Source organism: Mustela nivalis (assembly GCF_964662115.1).
Source record: "Mustela nivalis genome assembly, chromosome: 2".
Lineage (NCBI taxonomy): Eukaryota > Metazoa > Chordata > Mammalia > Carnivora > Mustelidae > Mustela > Mustela nivalis.
The window spans coordinates 92150841-92165250 of record NC_139021.1 but is presented as its reverse complement, the minus strand read 5'-3'; the positions used below and the strand labels follow the sequence as shown (position 1 = coordinate 92165250).

Below are 14410 nucleotides of genomic sequence, written 5' to 3'. Positions count from 1 at the left end.
GCCTTTTTTCCAAGCAGGTGCCACCATTTTGGAAACTCTCCCAATGCACTGAAACCCCAAGTTGATGGCTGCCCAGTGGTCCTGACAGGCGGTGAGCCTGCCGCAGAGTTACCGCTCCGTGTCCGGCACCATCCCCGCCCCGCCGGCATGTTCTCCGGGTCGATGGAGCCCACCTCAGAGGGTCCCCTAGGAAGGTCTCTGCTGAGGTGGAGCCCCCTTCCTGGGTCATTCTGCCTCTGGTGTGGGATACTCTAGTGTCTTCAGCCTCCAGCTGGCAGAGTCCTGTTTTTCAAAAGAGCCATTCCGTGTCCTCACAGTCTTGTGTCTGTTTGTGGAGAACAGACTGGATAGATGCCTTGCGTTGGTCTGCCCGTAGTTTCTCCTTGGCTCCCCCAGATCCGCTTTGCAGTCCTGGGGTTCCTTCGGCTCCTTAAATGAAGGGTGAGAGCGGGCAGGCTCAGGAGCCCCCGTGCCCTCACCCTGCCCCAGCCTGGCAGGGTGACAGACATGTGTCCCTGCTGCCTTGGTAGAGGGGTAGGAGGAGAGTGGTCAGCGGGGCAGTGGCAGGTTCCACACACAGCTTTGCCAAGAACCCCAGAAGCCCCGTGTGCTGCTGAAGAAACGAGAAAAGAACATCGACCCGCAGTTGGTTCCAGCCCTCAGAAATACCCACTGCGGATTGTGAAAAGCACATCTCTGAGGTGTATCTGTATGTGAGAATAAGTGGGACTTCACTGTTTTAAAACACGCTTCTTTTTTTTTTTTTCAGCGTTAGAAAGATGTTCTCAATATGTTACTTTCCGCCGAAGTCATCTTTTAAAATGTAACTCCGGTTGTGTTTTCCTGTTTCCTTATGTCCCTTGTCACTTCCTCTCAGAACAGGCCAGTCCCTCCTACGGATCACCAGCTCGTCCGAATATGTCCGCCGTGGCCGTTCGGGCTGCCTGTGCTCCCCAGAACCTTCCCGAGGCCAGGCCGTGCTCCCCAGAACCTTCCCGAGGCCGGACCAGGTTCTTGTTGAGGGAATGATCTTTGCTCTTCCCTCAGGTGTCAGCGGAAGCAGTGGCGTGTGGACCTGCCGGCCACCAGCGTGGTGATCACCTTCCACAATGAAGCCAGGTCGGCCTTGCTGAGGACCGTGGTCAGGTGAGGGCTGGAGAGCCCCCCTTCCCCACCATTGCTTGCCTGCTGCACCGTATGGGAGGTGTTCCCCAGGAGGGGTGCTGGACACGGCCCCACGGCCCCAGCTGTCTGGGGTTGGGGGATGGGGGGGAGACAGGCAGGTCACCTGACCACAGCATGAGCAGTGGCTGGTGGCTTCTCCAGCCAGGGTCTGGGACCAGCATGTGAGAATTCCCCACCCCAAATGATAGTCGTTAAAGACCTCCAATCTTTATGTTTGTTTCCTCAGTGTGCTTAAGAAAAGCCCACCCCACCTCATAAAAGAGATCATCTTGGTGGATGACTACAGCAATGACCGTAAGTACCAGGTTGGCTTCCTCCTCCATGCCCGGCCGGACTTCCGAACGCCAGCTTCCCTTAGCGTGGCTGCTAGTGACGCATTTCCCAAGACAGCCAGAGATCAGGGCCTGCAAAAGAAGGAGTGCCTCTTTGATGCCCCAGGAGAGTCTCTGCCCACAGATGACCAAGATTCACAATACTTGAGTGCAAAACCCTTGTACATGGGGTACCACATGTTCCACTTCTCTCTTTCCCTAGCTGAAGATGGGGCCCTCTTGGGGAAAATTGAGAAGGTACGAGTTCTCAGAAATGATCGGCGAGAAGGTAAGACTCTTTTCTTAATTCCGTACCAAGACTGTTGAATTCTGACTTTTCCCGAACCCGGCAACGACTTAAAGAAATATTTCAGCTCAAAGAACAATTAACTTTCCAGTCTTTTTGTCTGTCTCTCTCAACCAGCGCCTCTTGGGAGCCTCTCCCGGCAAAGCCTAGGGAGGATGTTCAAAGCTTAATTGAAATTGTTTGTATACTAGAGCAGGAGTTCAAATTACATTTTTATTTATGTATTTGGGAAATTGGCTCCTCTCTTCCTTTTACCATCGAGGAAGGCTTATCAGTCCCTGGAGTAGTAGAGTTTAGAAGAAAAACAAAGATTTAGCAATGAGAAGTTTAATGACTCCATGCTCCAGGCATCTGATAAAATAAGGGGTTCGAGTTTGACAGCCCACTGGAGGTGCGGCATCCCGAGAAGGAAGCTAGCGCTGCAATTACATGCTTATTGGATTTTGCAAATACCAGCTTCAAAACCTGCTGTCAGTCTTATCTGCCGGAGTTGGCCTCATCAGTCGACTTTATTGGCAGTTACAAGAGAGACTCCAAAGGGGAGGTATTACTTTGAAGTGTCTGGAAAGGAGACTAAAATCGCAGGGTAATGACCATCCCGTGCATCCGTGCTGTCGGAGGGCACGGCGGCTGGATTCTAGACTCCACCGTAGTCCGGACACAGATGCTTTAAAACAGGCCATTTTCGTTATTTGAGAAGGACTCTGTTGATTCTGCAGCGGTGGTGCTTGCGATCCCTGATCAATATGCGCTATTTCTTCTGGTCCCCTGGACAGTCCAACAGTCAGTTCGTCTTAGCCTGAATTTCATCCGTGTTAAAGTGACTGAGCCTGTTAGGACCACGCCATCAGCACCGTATTTTAACCAACGAAGGTCATCAGTCCAGGATACGTAAACAAGGGGACCAGCTTGCTCCGAAGCCAGCTCCGTTTGCTGGACTCCCCATCCGTCTCCCAAGCTTAGAATAAGCCCAAACCTTGAGATCAGACTGAAAGTCTTGCCTTACGTTTGCTTCCACACAAACCGCGTCATAACTTTTTGAATTTAAGCCCAAAGTGTTTGCTAGCACAGGGGGGAAGAAAAGAAGAAGAGGTGGAAAAGAGAGAAATTATTTTTCATGTCAGCATTTTATCCCTGACCTATCACTGGCTGGCCTCGTCAGGGAGTGCCATTAGCCTCCGAAATGGGTCCTTCTCCGTGCTTTAACTCAGCATCTTCATTTGGGTGAGAGCCCGCATTGACACTGTTTCGGAACAGGGTGAGGAGAGGCCACCGGGGGAAACAGAGGGTGGGACACTGTTCGAAACAAATGAGTGTGCAACGGGTGAGCAAGAACACACACACACACTAATGTCTACGTGTGCTTGGCTGCTGGTGTGTAGGTGCGTGTGTATCCCATATATTTGAACGTACAGACGGGTCCCTACGGTACTGCTGCTGGATGAGAGAGAAAATCAGTCATATAAAATACTATGGCAGTGAAGGAATGGCTTAGCTTTAGTCAGTGCCGAGGGTTGTAGTGATTCTTCATCTTGCTGTTTATTAGAATCAGCTGAGGAACTTCAGAGATGACCTTGGCACGCAGGACTCCTGTGCCAAAGTCTGCGTCCCTGGGGTAGTCACCAGCTGAACCCTTCGATGGTTCCCTTTCACCCACTGCTTGGGGTCTCCCCTGTGCCTGAGGATCCGGCGGTCAGCCGAGGATTTGTGGGGAGGTGCTCTGCCAGCCCGGGGGCTGCCTACCTTTCCGGGATCTCCTTCCGTTTCCGGCCACTCTGGAGACCCCCGACTCTGTCCTCTGATGCCACAACCCAAAAAGGTGGTGTTGCAGTGGGTCATGGAGTAACCTTGCGGGAAACGTCACCAGCACGGGCCCTCCACTTCACATGATTCTCTCCTTCTAAGGGTTGAGCCCCATCCAGTCTGACTGCTTCTGCCTGCTCCCTGGCCCTTTCCAGTACGAGAAGCCTCATCTCTTTTCCCTCCCGTGGCACGCAGCTCTGTAAGAACCATGGAAAACCCATTTTGACTACAGTGTACGAAGCAACTGAAAACACTGGCCCTCCCCCAGGGGATACCAGAAACCACGGGTCATACGGACCCTCTTTAGACTGTTTCTTAGGCACCGTAAGAGACGAACGACAATAATGGTAAAATAGGACAGTCACAGCAGTATACTACAGAAAAGTTAGGTGAATGTGGTCCCTCTCAAAATACCTGATCCTACAGCACTCACCGTTCTCGTGCTGATGGGATGATAAAATGCCCATGTTGATGAGGCAAAGTGACGTGTGTGACAGAGACATAGTGACATAGCGTCAGGCTACAGCTTGACACTTGGCCTTCTGAGGAGACATCAAAAGGAGGGTCATCTGCTTCTAGACTACAGTTGACCATGGATAACTGACACTGTGTTATCCACGTGGAACCACAGGCAAGGCAGGGGCCATCTGGGGCCCGGCATCCACGGCAAAAGCCACTGATGACAACCGCCCTACCCTGTGACGCAGACAGCACTTGTGCTAAGACTTCGCATGATCGGAAAAAAACTGCATTAGGCACAGTCACAAGTATATAAGTGGTATTAATTTGACTGATATGGAACCAATTTTGTTTAAAAGCCAGTCACCGGGGGTTCGTCCCAGGTGCTGTTGGGCTGCGCGAGGTCATAGGAAGACAAAGATACTTGCAGCTCTGCTCTCCGTTACTGCCCCCGACATCGGCCCCTTCAGCCCCTGGAAGTGTCTGAGTAACACCTTCCATGGCCCAGTGAATTATAAAACCCTGTGGCTGTGTCAGGGGAAAATAGTTGTAAAAGTCCCACACCCAAGTGGCTCGATGGAGGACAGCTCATTGCATAAAGGCCTGTCTCAGAGGGCAGGCGTTCTGAGAGGGTCGTGCTCCCGGGCGCCCAGTTCACTTCGGAGGAGGAAGTGCCGGCAGTTCTGTCCCAGCATGGATCCTTCCGCCCCAGTTCGCGGGGGCCCGCAGAGCCGCATGGGGTGTCCATGCCGGGGGCTGGAGGACACCGTGGCCTTTTTCTCAGATACCCTGACGCGCTTTTGAAATCCCTTCCGCAGGCCTGATGCGCTCACGGGTCCGGGGGGCCGACGCGGCCCAGGCCAAGGTGCTGACGTTCCTGGACAGCCACTGCGAGTGCAACGAGCACTGGCTGGAGCCCCTCCTGGAGAGGGTGGCCGAGGTGAGGCCCGGGGCTTGCGCTGCGGTTTGCCTTGATGCCAGAGAGGGGAAAAGTCCGCGCTTGGGCATCTGTTCAGAGAGCATTTTACTAACCGTGGGAATCTGTGGCTGGGGAGGAAAGCACCTGGCAGGCGGGGGACAAGGATCAGCAGAGGCTGGTGAGAGCCTGACTCGTTTGATGCCTTTTCTTTCCCTTCGGAGGACCTTCCTCCCCTGCCTGCCGCTTTGTAGCCAACCCTCGGAACGCAGACCAGCGCCGGGCCTCCAGCAGGTGCAAGCCGGGCGTTGGCTGCCTGAGCCCTGAGGGCCAGGGTATGTGTCTCCTGCCTGCTGCTCGCTGAGAAACCCAGCCTGTGGGCTTGCAGTGGGACGGGGGCCCGCAACCACCCCATTGAGGCTGTCAGGGTGACCCAGGCTTGCTCTGTGAACCTCTGTCTCTAGAAACATCGCCAGTGGTATTCCTTTTGGCCTGTTGCCATGTCTCTTGCCTTTTACTTCTTCTGCTGCCTTTCTTTCCTCCCGACTGAGAAAGTGTTTCTTAGGAAAGTGATGAAACAAACTTAATGAAAGTACTAGAGAAATAGGAAATGCACAAGTCATACCTTTTGCAAGTCAAGCCTGACGAGGATGTAGCCAACGGATAGTAAGTCATTAGATACTAACTAACCACCAGCTACTAGTAATTACGAGGTGACGGTAGTGTGGCTCTGTGCACTCATAGTAACAGTACGGTATTCAGACCTCTTTACTAACCACACGTTAGACACGTTACCTATTACCTGGGATCTGGCTCTTACCCCCATTTGACACAAGAGGGACTGGGGATCCAGGGAACTTGAATTACACATCCAAAATTCTTACAGGAGGCAGAGCCAAGAAGGCAAAGCCGGTCCTAGCCCATCCCACACTGAGCCCTCTGGCACGTCACACCCACCCAGCTGAAGGAGGAACCCCTTGGAAACCCCACTCTCCTGTAGCCCCCCACCCAACCTCTCCCAGGTCGGTCTTCACAGCACAAGGCTGTTCCCCGGGTGGCAGAGGACACAGAAGCCACAGCCAAGATGCTAGCATGTGCGGAGACCCCATACCTCCACGGCGGGGACCATCACAAGCCTTTACAGTACCCTCTCCCCAAGTAAGGATGGAAGGAGTGGAAAATTATAAAGCTCACTAAGTCCCGTCCTATCAGAAGTCAAAACAAAAGAAATGGACGTAAAAGCCGAGCACAGTGTGTTCTTCGACTCCCATCCCTAGGCCCAGGCGGACCCGAGCGAGAAAGATTGGACTGTCCATGCCTAGGGCCCGCACGGGGGTTTCTACCCCGTAAACTTACACCTGGGGCTAGTGAAACTTGAGATTCTTCTTCCATCTTCCCCCGACGTGTTCTGTTGCTAGCTCTGCGGATTCTGTTACTCGTTGTTTCTCGCAGTCTTTCTTATGGTGAACACGGGTTCTATAAGCGGCTCGAGGAAAGCATTTACTCTTTTTTGTTAACAAGCCACGTGGGGCAGGGCCTCTCACCAGCGTCAAGCATCTGATTATCTTATTTTTTTTTTAAGATTTTATTTATTTATTTCACAAACAGAGATCACAAGTAGGCAGAGAGGCAGGCTGGGTGGAGGGAAGCAGGCTCCCTGCTGAGCAGAGAGCCCAGCGCAGGGGTTGATCCCAGGATCCTGGGATCATGACCTGAGCCGAAGGCAGAGGCTTAACCCACTGAGCCACCCAGGCACCCCAAGCATCTGATCTTAAACAGGGCAGGAAAGTTGAAAGACCGTATGTTCCCAGACCACCAGAGTAATGACTGTGGCAGAAAGAAATGCCTCCATCTAAGGGGGTATATGTTTTGTCAGGTGGACTCACAGGTGAGATGTGCTTTGAATCTGGGATTCTTGAGTTTCCTTGGGTTACCTTCAGCCATAGCCATATCCATGTGCTCCCCACCACACACACAGACGGGTTCCCAGCATCGTTGCGTGGCTCCCTCCGCCGAGAGTCCTTTCTCAGCACTGACTGCAGCTCACAGAATAGGACGCTTAAGGACAGCTGAGCTTAGATTCTGTCGGAAGGAGAGTAGCCCTGTGCCTGGAAGTTTGGGTGCCTGGGGAAGCAGAAGAGAATGCGGGGGACACACGGGGGCAGTCCTGGCCATCAGCCTAGGCAGCAAACGCCGGAGGTGTCCCATGGCCACAGCTGTCTGCTAGCAGGGAGCGATTCTCTCTGCCTGCTCCCTGTTGACGTCACTTGGCCCAGAACAGACCCCGTCTGTGAAGGCAGAGGGTGGGTTTCGTGGGATGGGGAGCCCCAGCGCCCCCGCCTGCCTGGAGTGGCAGATGGTGGGAGGGGTGGCGGGTGTCCCTGACGCTGCCGGACGCCGATGCCTGCCCCTGGCGGGGCGGGATGCTTTGTTTAGTTTGTGATACTGACTCCCCCCCTCTGTTGTTGATTTGTTTTTCAGGACAGGACGCGGGTAGTGTCCCCTATCATTGATGTCATTAATATGGACAACTTCCAGTACGTGGGGGCGTCCGCTGACTTGAAAGGCGGTAGGTGCCACTCCCGGTCCAGCCTGCCTTGCCCTGGCTGTCCACACGATGGCTGGTGACTGCTCCCGCTCAGTGTCACAAGTACAGTGATGCCGCGTGCTCACCTCCAGCGCACTTGCCGCAAGCACAGATGGTCTCCATGCCCGACAAGTAGACTTTCACAAAGAGAGGAAAATGGCCTTCTTTCCCTTAAAGAACTTCCTGCACTTCCTGTTCTCCTCTTATCTCTTTGACCTTCTGTGGCTGTGACGACATGTGGGGCTTAGTACACAGTTCGGGTGTCTTTTTTTTTTTTTTATAAAGATTTTATTTATTTATTTGACAGATAGAGATCACAAGTAGGCAGAGATGCAGGCAGAAAGAGAGAGGAGAGGAAGCAGGCTCCCTGCGGAGCAGACAGCCCGATGTGGGGATCGATCCCAGGACCCGGGATCATGACCTGAGCCGAAGGCAGCGGCTTTAACCCACTGAGCCACCCAGGTGCCCCCAGGTGTCATTTTTAATCAGAGAAGATGAAGTTTTACCAAGTCAGAGGCTGGGCCAAGGTGTCACCCGAGCTGACAGGCGGTCTGTGCTGAGCGTCACAGAGCTCAGGGTTTGCAGAGGGGAAGGGCTGGGCTCGCCTTCGCTTCCTCTCTGACCCCGGCGCCCCTGACAGCCTGCGTCTCCCTAGTGGCAAAGCCAGGTCACCACCGGCTCCCGGCGACCACCCCTACCCACTCGTCACCCCTGCATCCAGCTGGCTGTGGACGCCTCCTCCCCACCTTGCCGACCCCCCACATCCTGCTTCAAGGGGCCACACCGGCTTCCTGTCGGTCCCCACAGCCTCCAGATGTGCTCCTTTACGCCCCCCAACCCAGGCCCCTTGAGTCACTTGTCTCACGCGCTCGGCCTTCTCAAAAACCATCAGAGGCCCCAAAGAACGTCTGCTCATGTGGGCAGTATGTGTCAGCACTTGCTGTATTAGGGAGTAAAGCCAAGGAATTGTTAAAACACAAGACGCTGCAAGTGCCATGTCCTCTTGTCCACCAGAGAACCGACACCACGAGTTCTGTAGCTTCTGGAAAACCCCATCATGCGCTTTTGAAGGCAGGGCGTGAACAAGGCATGCGAGGTCTTAGTGTAAATATCAAAGTAGCTTTGGTGGGACGGACCCACGAAGGGACCAGCCTGGAGAAGCCCTGAGCTCACGCCGCACTTCGTGGTGCTGAGAGGGGTGCGGGGACCACATTGGCCCCCTCGAAGGAACTGGTCCCGTGGTGTCTGGCTCTTACGAGTTGTCCTTGTGTCCCTGGGGCTGGGGGGCTGGCGGGGCCCAGCGGTGAAGGCTCTGTGCTCTGAAACCCCACTGGTGGGCAGCCACGCCTCTCAGAACGCCAAGCGGCAAAGATGGCTCAGGGCAGCTGAAAGAGAGATCAAAGCCTTTGCCTTCTGTTGGTGTAATCTGTTCACTATTGATTCCTTATACCTGAGATCCATGGTTTCTTTCCTAGCTGTCCAGCACCCCGGTTTCTTTATGTGAAGCAAGGGGCTGCTTTTCCCACCACTAACACTTTGAGCTGATTAGAGAAGGACGGACGGACGGTAGTCACACAGACACACAGACACTTAGTCTAGCATCAAAAATAGAAGACCATAAGACTATAAAACTGGGCATGACCTCAGGAAACAGAGTGCTGAGACATTCAGGGAGACCCTGACCTCCCATGTCACTGAGGGCTGGCCAGGTCACTTCCGGGCCTCAGCATGCCCATCCGAGCAGTGGAGGGATAGGAGCGCCAGCCACAGAGGGTAGTGGAGGGATGAGAGTGGCCAGCGTGAGGTCAGCAACGTGCGTGAGCAGCTCCCCCATCCCGAGGCAGCAGAACAGGGCGGTCGTGGTTGGGGGACACTCCTTACATCAGGACCCATAACATTCAGAAAAGATTCTTGCAAATGGTGAGAAGCTTTGGGGTTTTAATTAGCAATAATCACGCCTCGGATAAACCTCATTGGCTATGATACTGCCACTGCGCAAAGCTGAAGCTTTGGGGTTTTAAAGAGGACTGATCCCTAGTTATCAAGAAAGCAGTGTTCAGAATGTTTTCTTCCCTGAGGATTTAAAGAGCTGAGATTTGACGGCTCTCTTTTCCCTTAGCAGCTGCTTATTTGAGAACCGGTGCAGGGACATAGATGCCCTGGGGTGGTGACGGGGAGGGGAAGGAGGGGGACAGTGCAGTCCTCCTGCTGGGTCAGAAGAAGAGGAGGTACAGATTTACTCCAGGAGCATTTTCTCAAATCTCTTTAGGAAGAAGAATCAAGGATGATGTTTTTAGCAGATCCTCAAAACCTAATAAAGTTTGTCTCTTTGGACCAAATTAATAAAATAACAGTGATCATTCAAAAAATGCAGATAACATTATGTCAACAGGCCCACTGAGGCCTTTGCATTGTCTGTTCATAACCAGGCAGGACGCTTGTTGTTTCCCTGGTTGAAGCAGGCCTTCTGCCTCAGGGAGAGCCGAGCTCTTCAGGAAAAGCCTGTGTGGGGCCTGCCTCAGTTTCCCCTCTGTGCTGCTGTCCCTGCCACCTGGGCCCCCAACGGCTCACTGCCTCTTTGCTAGCCTGCTGCACTTGACAGTGACAGCCGGGAGACCTTTTTAGTCCCATGCACTTGGTTGGGCCATAAAGGATCCTGTGTGGGTCCTGGAGACCTTTCAGCCCACGCCTCCCAGCCTGCCCTGTTCGGGCTGCAGACGCGGGGGCTGGCAGGGCAGAGGAACATTGACCTCGGAGCAAACTGAAGTCCAGACTTAGGCACTGCTCAAGTCCTGCCTACCAGCGGAAAGCCTGGCAGCACAGAGCTCAAGGTCCAACGGCCCTGGAGTAGTTAGGTTTGGCCGTCAGACCTTTGGAAATGCAGTGAGCCATCTGTTACCAAGAGTGGTCTCCTCGTGCGTCCTGAGAGCATCAAGTGGGGTGGACTGGCTCGATGCGGGGTGCCTTCTGCATAAGGGTGTACCCGACAGCTTGGGCCAGGGGCCCACGGATGTCAGAACCACGTCCAGGTACTCGGCCTAGGATCTGCTGCCCCGAGGTGCCTGTGGATTCAAAGGGTGAATGAGGACAGCTGCCGTCTTAGAAATCACAGCCTGCTTCCCACTTTGCCACTTCCTTTGGCTCGTTTTCACCTAAAAGGGTCCCCTCTGCCACCTCGCCCCCTATGGTATAGTGGCAGTCAGGGGTCCTGAGGGCTCCGAGTTGGCTGCCCAGGGAGCCTGTGCTTTCGTCCCTCCCCCGGGTACTTTCACCGGGGAGAGGGGAGGCGGCGTGGTGGCAGACTTGAGTTTGCTCCCTCCTCAGCAGCTCTCTGTTCCCTGTCAGAGAGATTCTCAGGCATTTTACTGTAGGAAAGGCTGACCCACATTTTCCGTTGGGGAAGGAGTCGGTGTGCGCCCCCCCACCACCGCTGGACCCCCCCCCCCTCTGCTGCTACTTTAGCGGTGGTGCTTTTACTTCATTGTTTTGCTACATGTGGTTTTCAGTGAGTCCAGTCCAAGTATCAAATACGTCTGAGCCGTAAGGGACAGAGCTGCCAGGAGCGCACTCCATTCTCGCCAGCACCCTAACGTTTTGTTTCTTTTCCGGCAGGTTTTGACTGGAACTTGGTCTTCAAATGGGATTACATGACCCCAGAGCAGAGGAGATCCCGGCAGGGGAACCCTGTCGCCCCCATAAAGTAAGTGCCAGGCATCCCTTGGGGTGCCCCTCCCAGGTAGGCCCTGGCTCTGGCCCCGGGTTTCCTAGAGACGTGGTTTGGCTCTTCATCTTCCTGCCCGTCGGCGACACCGTTTCCCCTGTCCTGGCTCCAGGAAGAGTTTCTGCCCCCGGGTTATAGACTAAAGTACCATGAGTTTTCCTCAGACGGAGCCCATAGATGAACTATATGAGGCAGATCTACGAGTTCTGGGCATTCTCTCATGTTTGTACGGTAGAACGGTTTCCAGCAGGACGGGCTCTTCAAGTTGAACTCGGGGACCAGGGAAAAGGGCAGGGCCGGGAGAGCGTGATTCCCCCCTGCTGCCCTAACTGGTCCACTGCCTTCCTGGGCTACCTCTGCTTGCCTGCTGGCCCATCGAGGAGAGCGCTTGGAGCCATTAACACCCGGGTTTCGGGTCCTCAGGCCATGTCCTGCTGAGGAATTCAGGCTGGGAGTTAGGAGTCAATCCTCTGTGGCTGGGCATGAATGTGGGGTGTCTCTTCAGGCTAGGCTCACAGTTAAGTGGCAGCAGTGCCACAGACTTCTGCCACTGACTTCCAACACCGACTCCAGCACTGACTTCTGGCAGTGGCCACCCACACTGGTCACCGGCACCAACAACACAGTGTGCCAGCACTCGACACTGAGTTCTCAGGGCATCTAGGGGGATGGAAGTGGGGGCTCAGTTGACTCCCTCCCAGGCTGAGGAGACACAAAGGTGGTGGGTCCCAGCTGACAGGAGGAACGGGCTCCAGGATGAGGAGGAGGATGGCTGACGTCAAGCATTTCCCAAGTGTGCTAAGAGCTTATGTGCATTGTTTTTGGTAATCCTCTAAGGAAACTGAGGCACAGAAAAGTCAAGTACCTGCTTACGGCCGCTTGTCAGGGAGTGCCCCCAGCTCCAACAGTCACTCTCCCGGGAGGGGACACTGTCCAGCCCCTTGCACTGTGGGAGTGTCCGAATAGGGCAGGGGGGAGGCATTAAAAGTCAGCAGTGGAAAAGCAGAGTGAGGGCATCCTGAGCTCTGAACAGGGCGCCATGGCTGCGCCGTGGTTTTTAAAGTTAGCTCATAGAACTGACCTTGGCATTAAAATGCAGGAGCTCTAACCTTGACCTCTGGCCTGTCCCCTCTTCCCTTCTACCTTCTCTGCCTTTCCAGAACCCCTATGATTGCCGGCGGGCTCTTCGTGATGGACAAGCTCTACTTCGAGGAGCTCGGGAAGTATGACATGATGATGGACGTGTGGGGAGGAGAGAACCTGGGTACGTGAGAGCCTGGGTCTGCACTTTCCCGTTCTGAGGAAATCAAGGCTTTTTCCTGCCCAACAAGGGCATCGAAATGAGAAGTAGAAGCTTTGAAGAGGCTGTTAGGCCAGAGCTGGCGGTGTTCAGGAAGCCAGTTGGGAAAAGAACCACAGAACTGTAAAGGCCTTCACTGTTCCCTGCTCGGTGTCAACCCCCAAACAAGTATAAATAGCATCCCTTCCACCATTGTGTCTGGGGTTGGGCGTTAAATCCGTCACCCTCAACTAGAGCACAGGATGCTAGAAGACAGGCACTGTCCTTGAAGGGAAAGGCAGACTCGATAACATCCTCTGGATCCAAGCGTTCGGATGCAAGCTTCCAAACACGGGGAAGCATTACCGGCCGTGGGCTCCATGTTCAAGCCACGTGGGGTGGGAAGCCAGCCCGGGCCGGCCTCGTAGGGTAGACGGCACAGTGACGCTGGGAGTCCCGTGGTGCCGAGAGGCTGTGGCATTTAAGCCCTTCTTGACTGTTTTGTGAGTGATTCTAAATTGGTTGATTTTTTTTTTTGTTTTCATTTTTAATAACCCATGCCAATCAGCCTTAGGGACGTTTAGGGACGATGAAATTTTGTAGACTTCGGTCTACATTACTAGCCGCATCATATTTATCGCGGTAAGATAAAAAGACTCTTCTTATTTTGTTCTATTGTTGGTTTAGAGTTTTCTGCCAGGGTTCTGAGCAGTCTCGCCAGCCACTGATGCTGTTGAATCAATCACCCCGGCCCTGGGTGGGCGTGCCCTGGGAGAGAGTGGGCAAGGACAAGCAGGGAAACATGATGTCACTGTCATATTTAGTACTTCTACCTCTATCAGAAACTTGGATTTTTTGTTTGTTTGTTTAAAAGAAAAATCTAGACTAGCCTCTTATTTTTCTCTGTTTTATGATGTTAAAGTTGGTGATAACATCTCCACTGTGGAAAATTTGTCTGCCGTTGTTTGATATTGAAACCTTCTCTAGGCTCAGTAAGTACCCTGGGACAAAGGACCATGCGTCCAACTCCTTTTATTTAACGACACGTTGACAGGCAGGGAGGACTTGTATTAAAGTCGTTTGAGCATGAAAGGCTTCAGAAGAATTATTAACCTTCTGAGGAGAATTCTGAGTCACTCTTGCTCCGCACACATCTCCCCATGCCCCGTGGGGGCCCGGCCAGCCAGGACCCCAGTAGTAGTAGCCAGGACCTCCCAGTAGGACAGCACGTCACTTGGGTGACCATCTCCTGAAGCCGCTGTGTGGTTTTCCAAAATGTGTGCTGTTAGCCGAAAGCATGGATTCGGCACATGAGGTGACAGCCAGCTTTGTGTCACAGGGTGATTAGTGTTGATTGTAGCATCAAAGGGGACATCTTAATCTTAATCATCTTAAATGACCTGGTTTGTTTGGTGGTGGTGGTGGTTTGGTTTTCTATTCATGCAGCTGTTCTATAAGAGAGGCTCCCCAGAAGGACTTGAGGGGCCTGGGGTCAGGGTGGGGTGGGGTGGGGTGGGGCGGGGCAGGAGGGGCTGAAGCACCCCTTCCTGGGCCCCGTCTGGTACCTTCCCTCCCCTTGCCTGGCTCGATAAAGCTGCTCTGCTCCCCACTGTCTTCAGAGGTCAGCAGGCGCATGGGTTTCGGCAACAGGAGTCCCCGTCTGAGTCTTTCTTTCTGAAACCACTCCGACTCCGTTCTCTGAGTGCCGGGTACACACTGGCAGTGTCCAGCCTGTGTGACCTGCGCGGGCGTGAGTCAGGAGAAATGGAGTGCAGGGGTGCAGGAGTGACATCCAAAACCTTCTCCAAGCACACCCTCTGCCCCACCAAAAGGAAGCACCGC

At 53.8% G+C, this 14410-nt stretch overlaps 1 protein-coding gene across 1 annotated transcript in view; it reads left to right on the top strand.

Annotated features, from left to right (window-relative positions):
* GALNT2 (polypeptide N-acetylgalactosaminyltransferase 2) overlaps window positions 1-14410 on the top strand; it is a 179112-nt gene that overhangs the window by 143298 nt on the left and 21404 nt on the right. The window contains exons 4-10 of the mRNA XM_082718864.1: window positions 1048-1146; window positions 1412-1479; window positions 1720-1785; window positions 4884-5005; window positions 7463-7550; window positions 11181-11268; window positions 12450-12553. Of these exons, the coding sequence (XP_082574990.1) occupies window positions 1048-1146; window positions 1412-1479; window positions 1720-1785; window positions 4884-5005; window positions 7463-7550; window positions 11181-11268; window positions 12450-12553 (635 nt within the window). The remainder of the gene's footprint in view (window positions 1-1047; window positions 1147-1411; window positions 1480-1719; window positions 1786-4883; window positions 5006-7462; window positions 7551-11180; window positions 11269-12449; window positions 12554-14410) is intronic.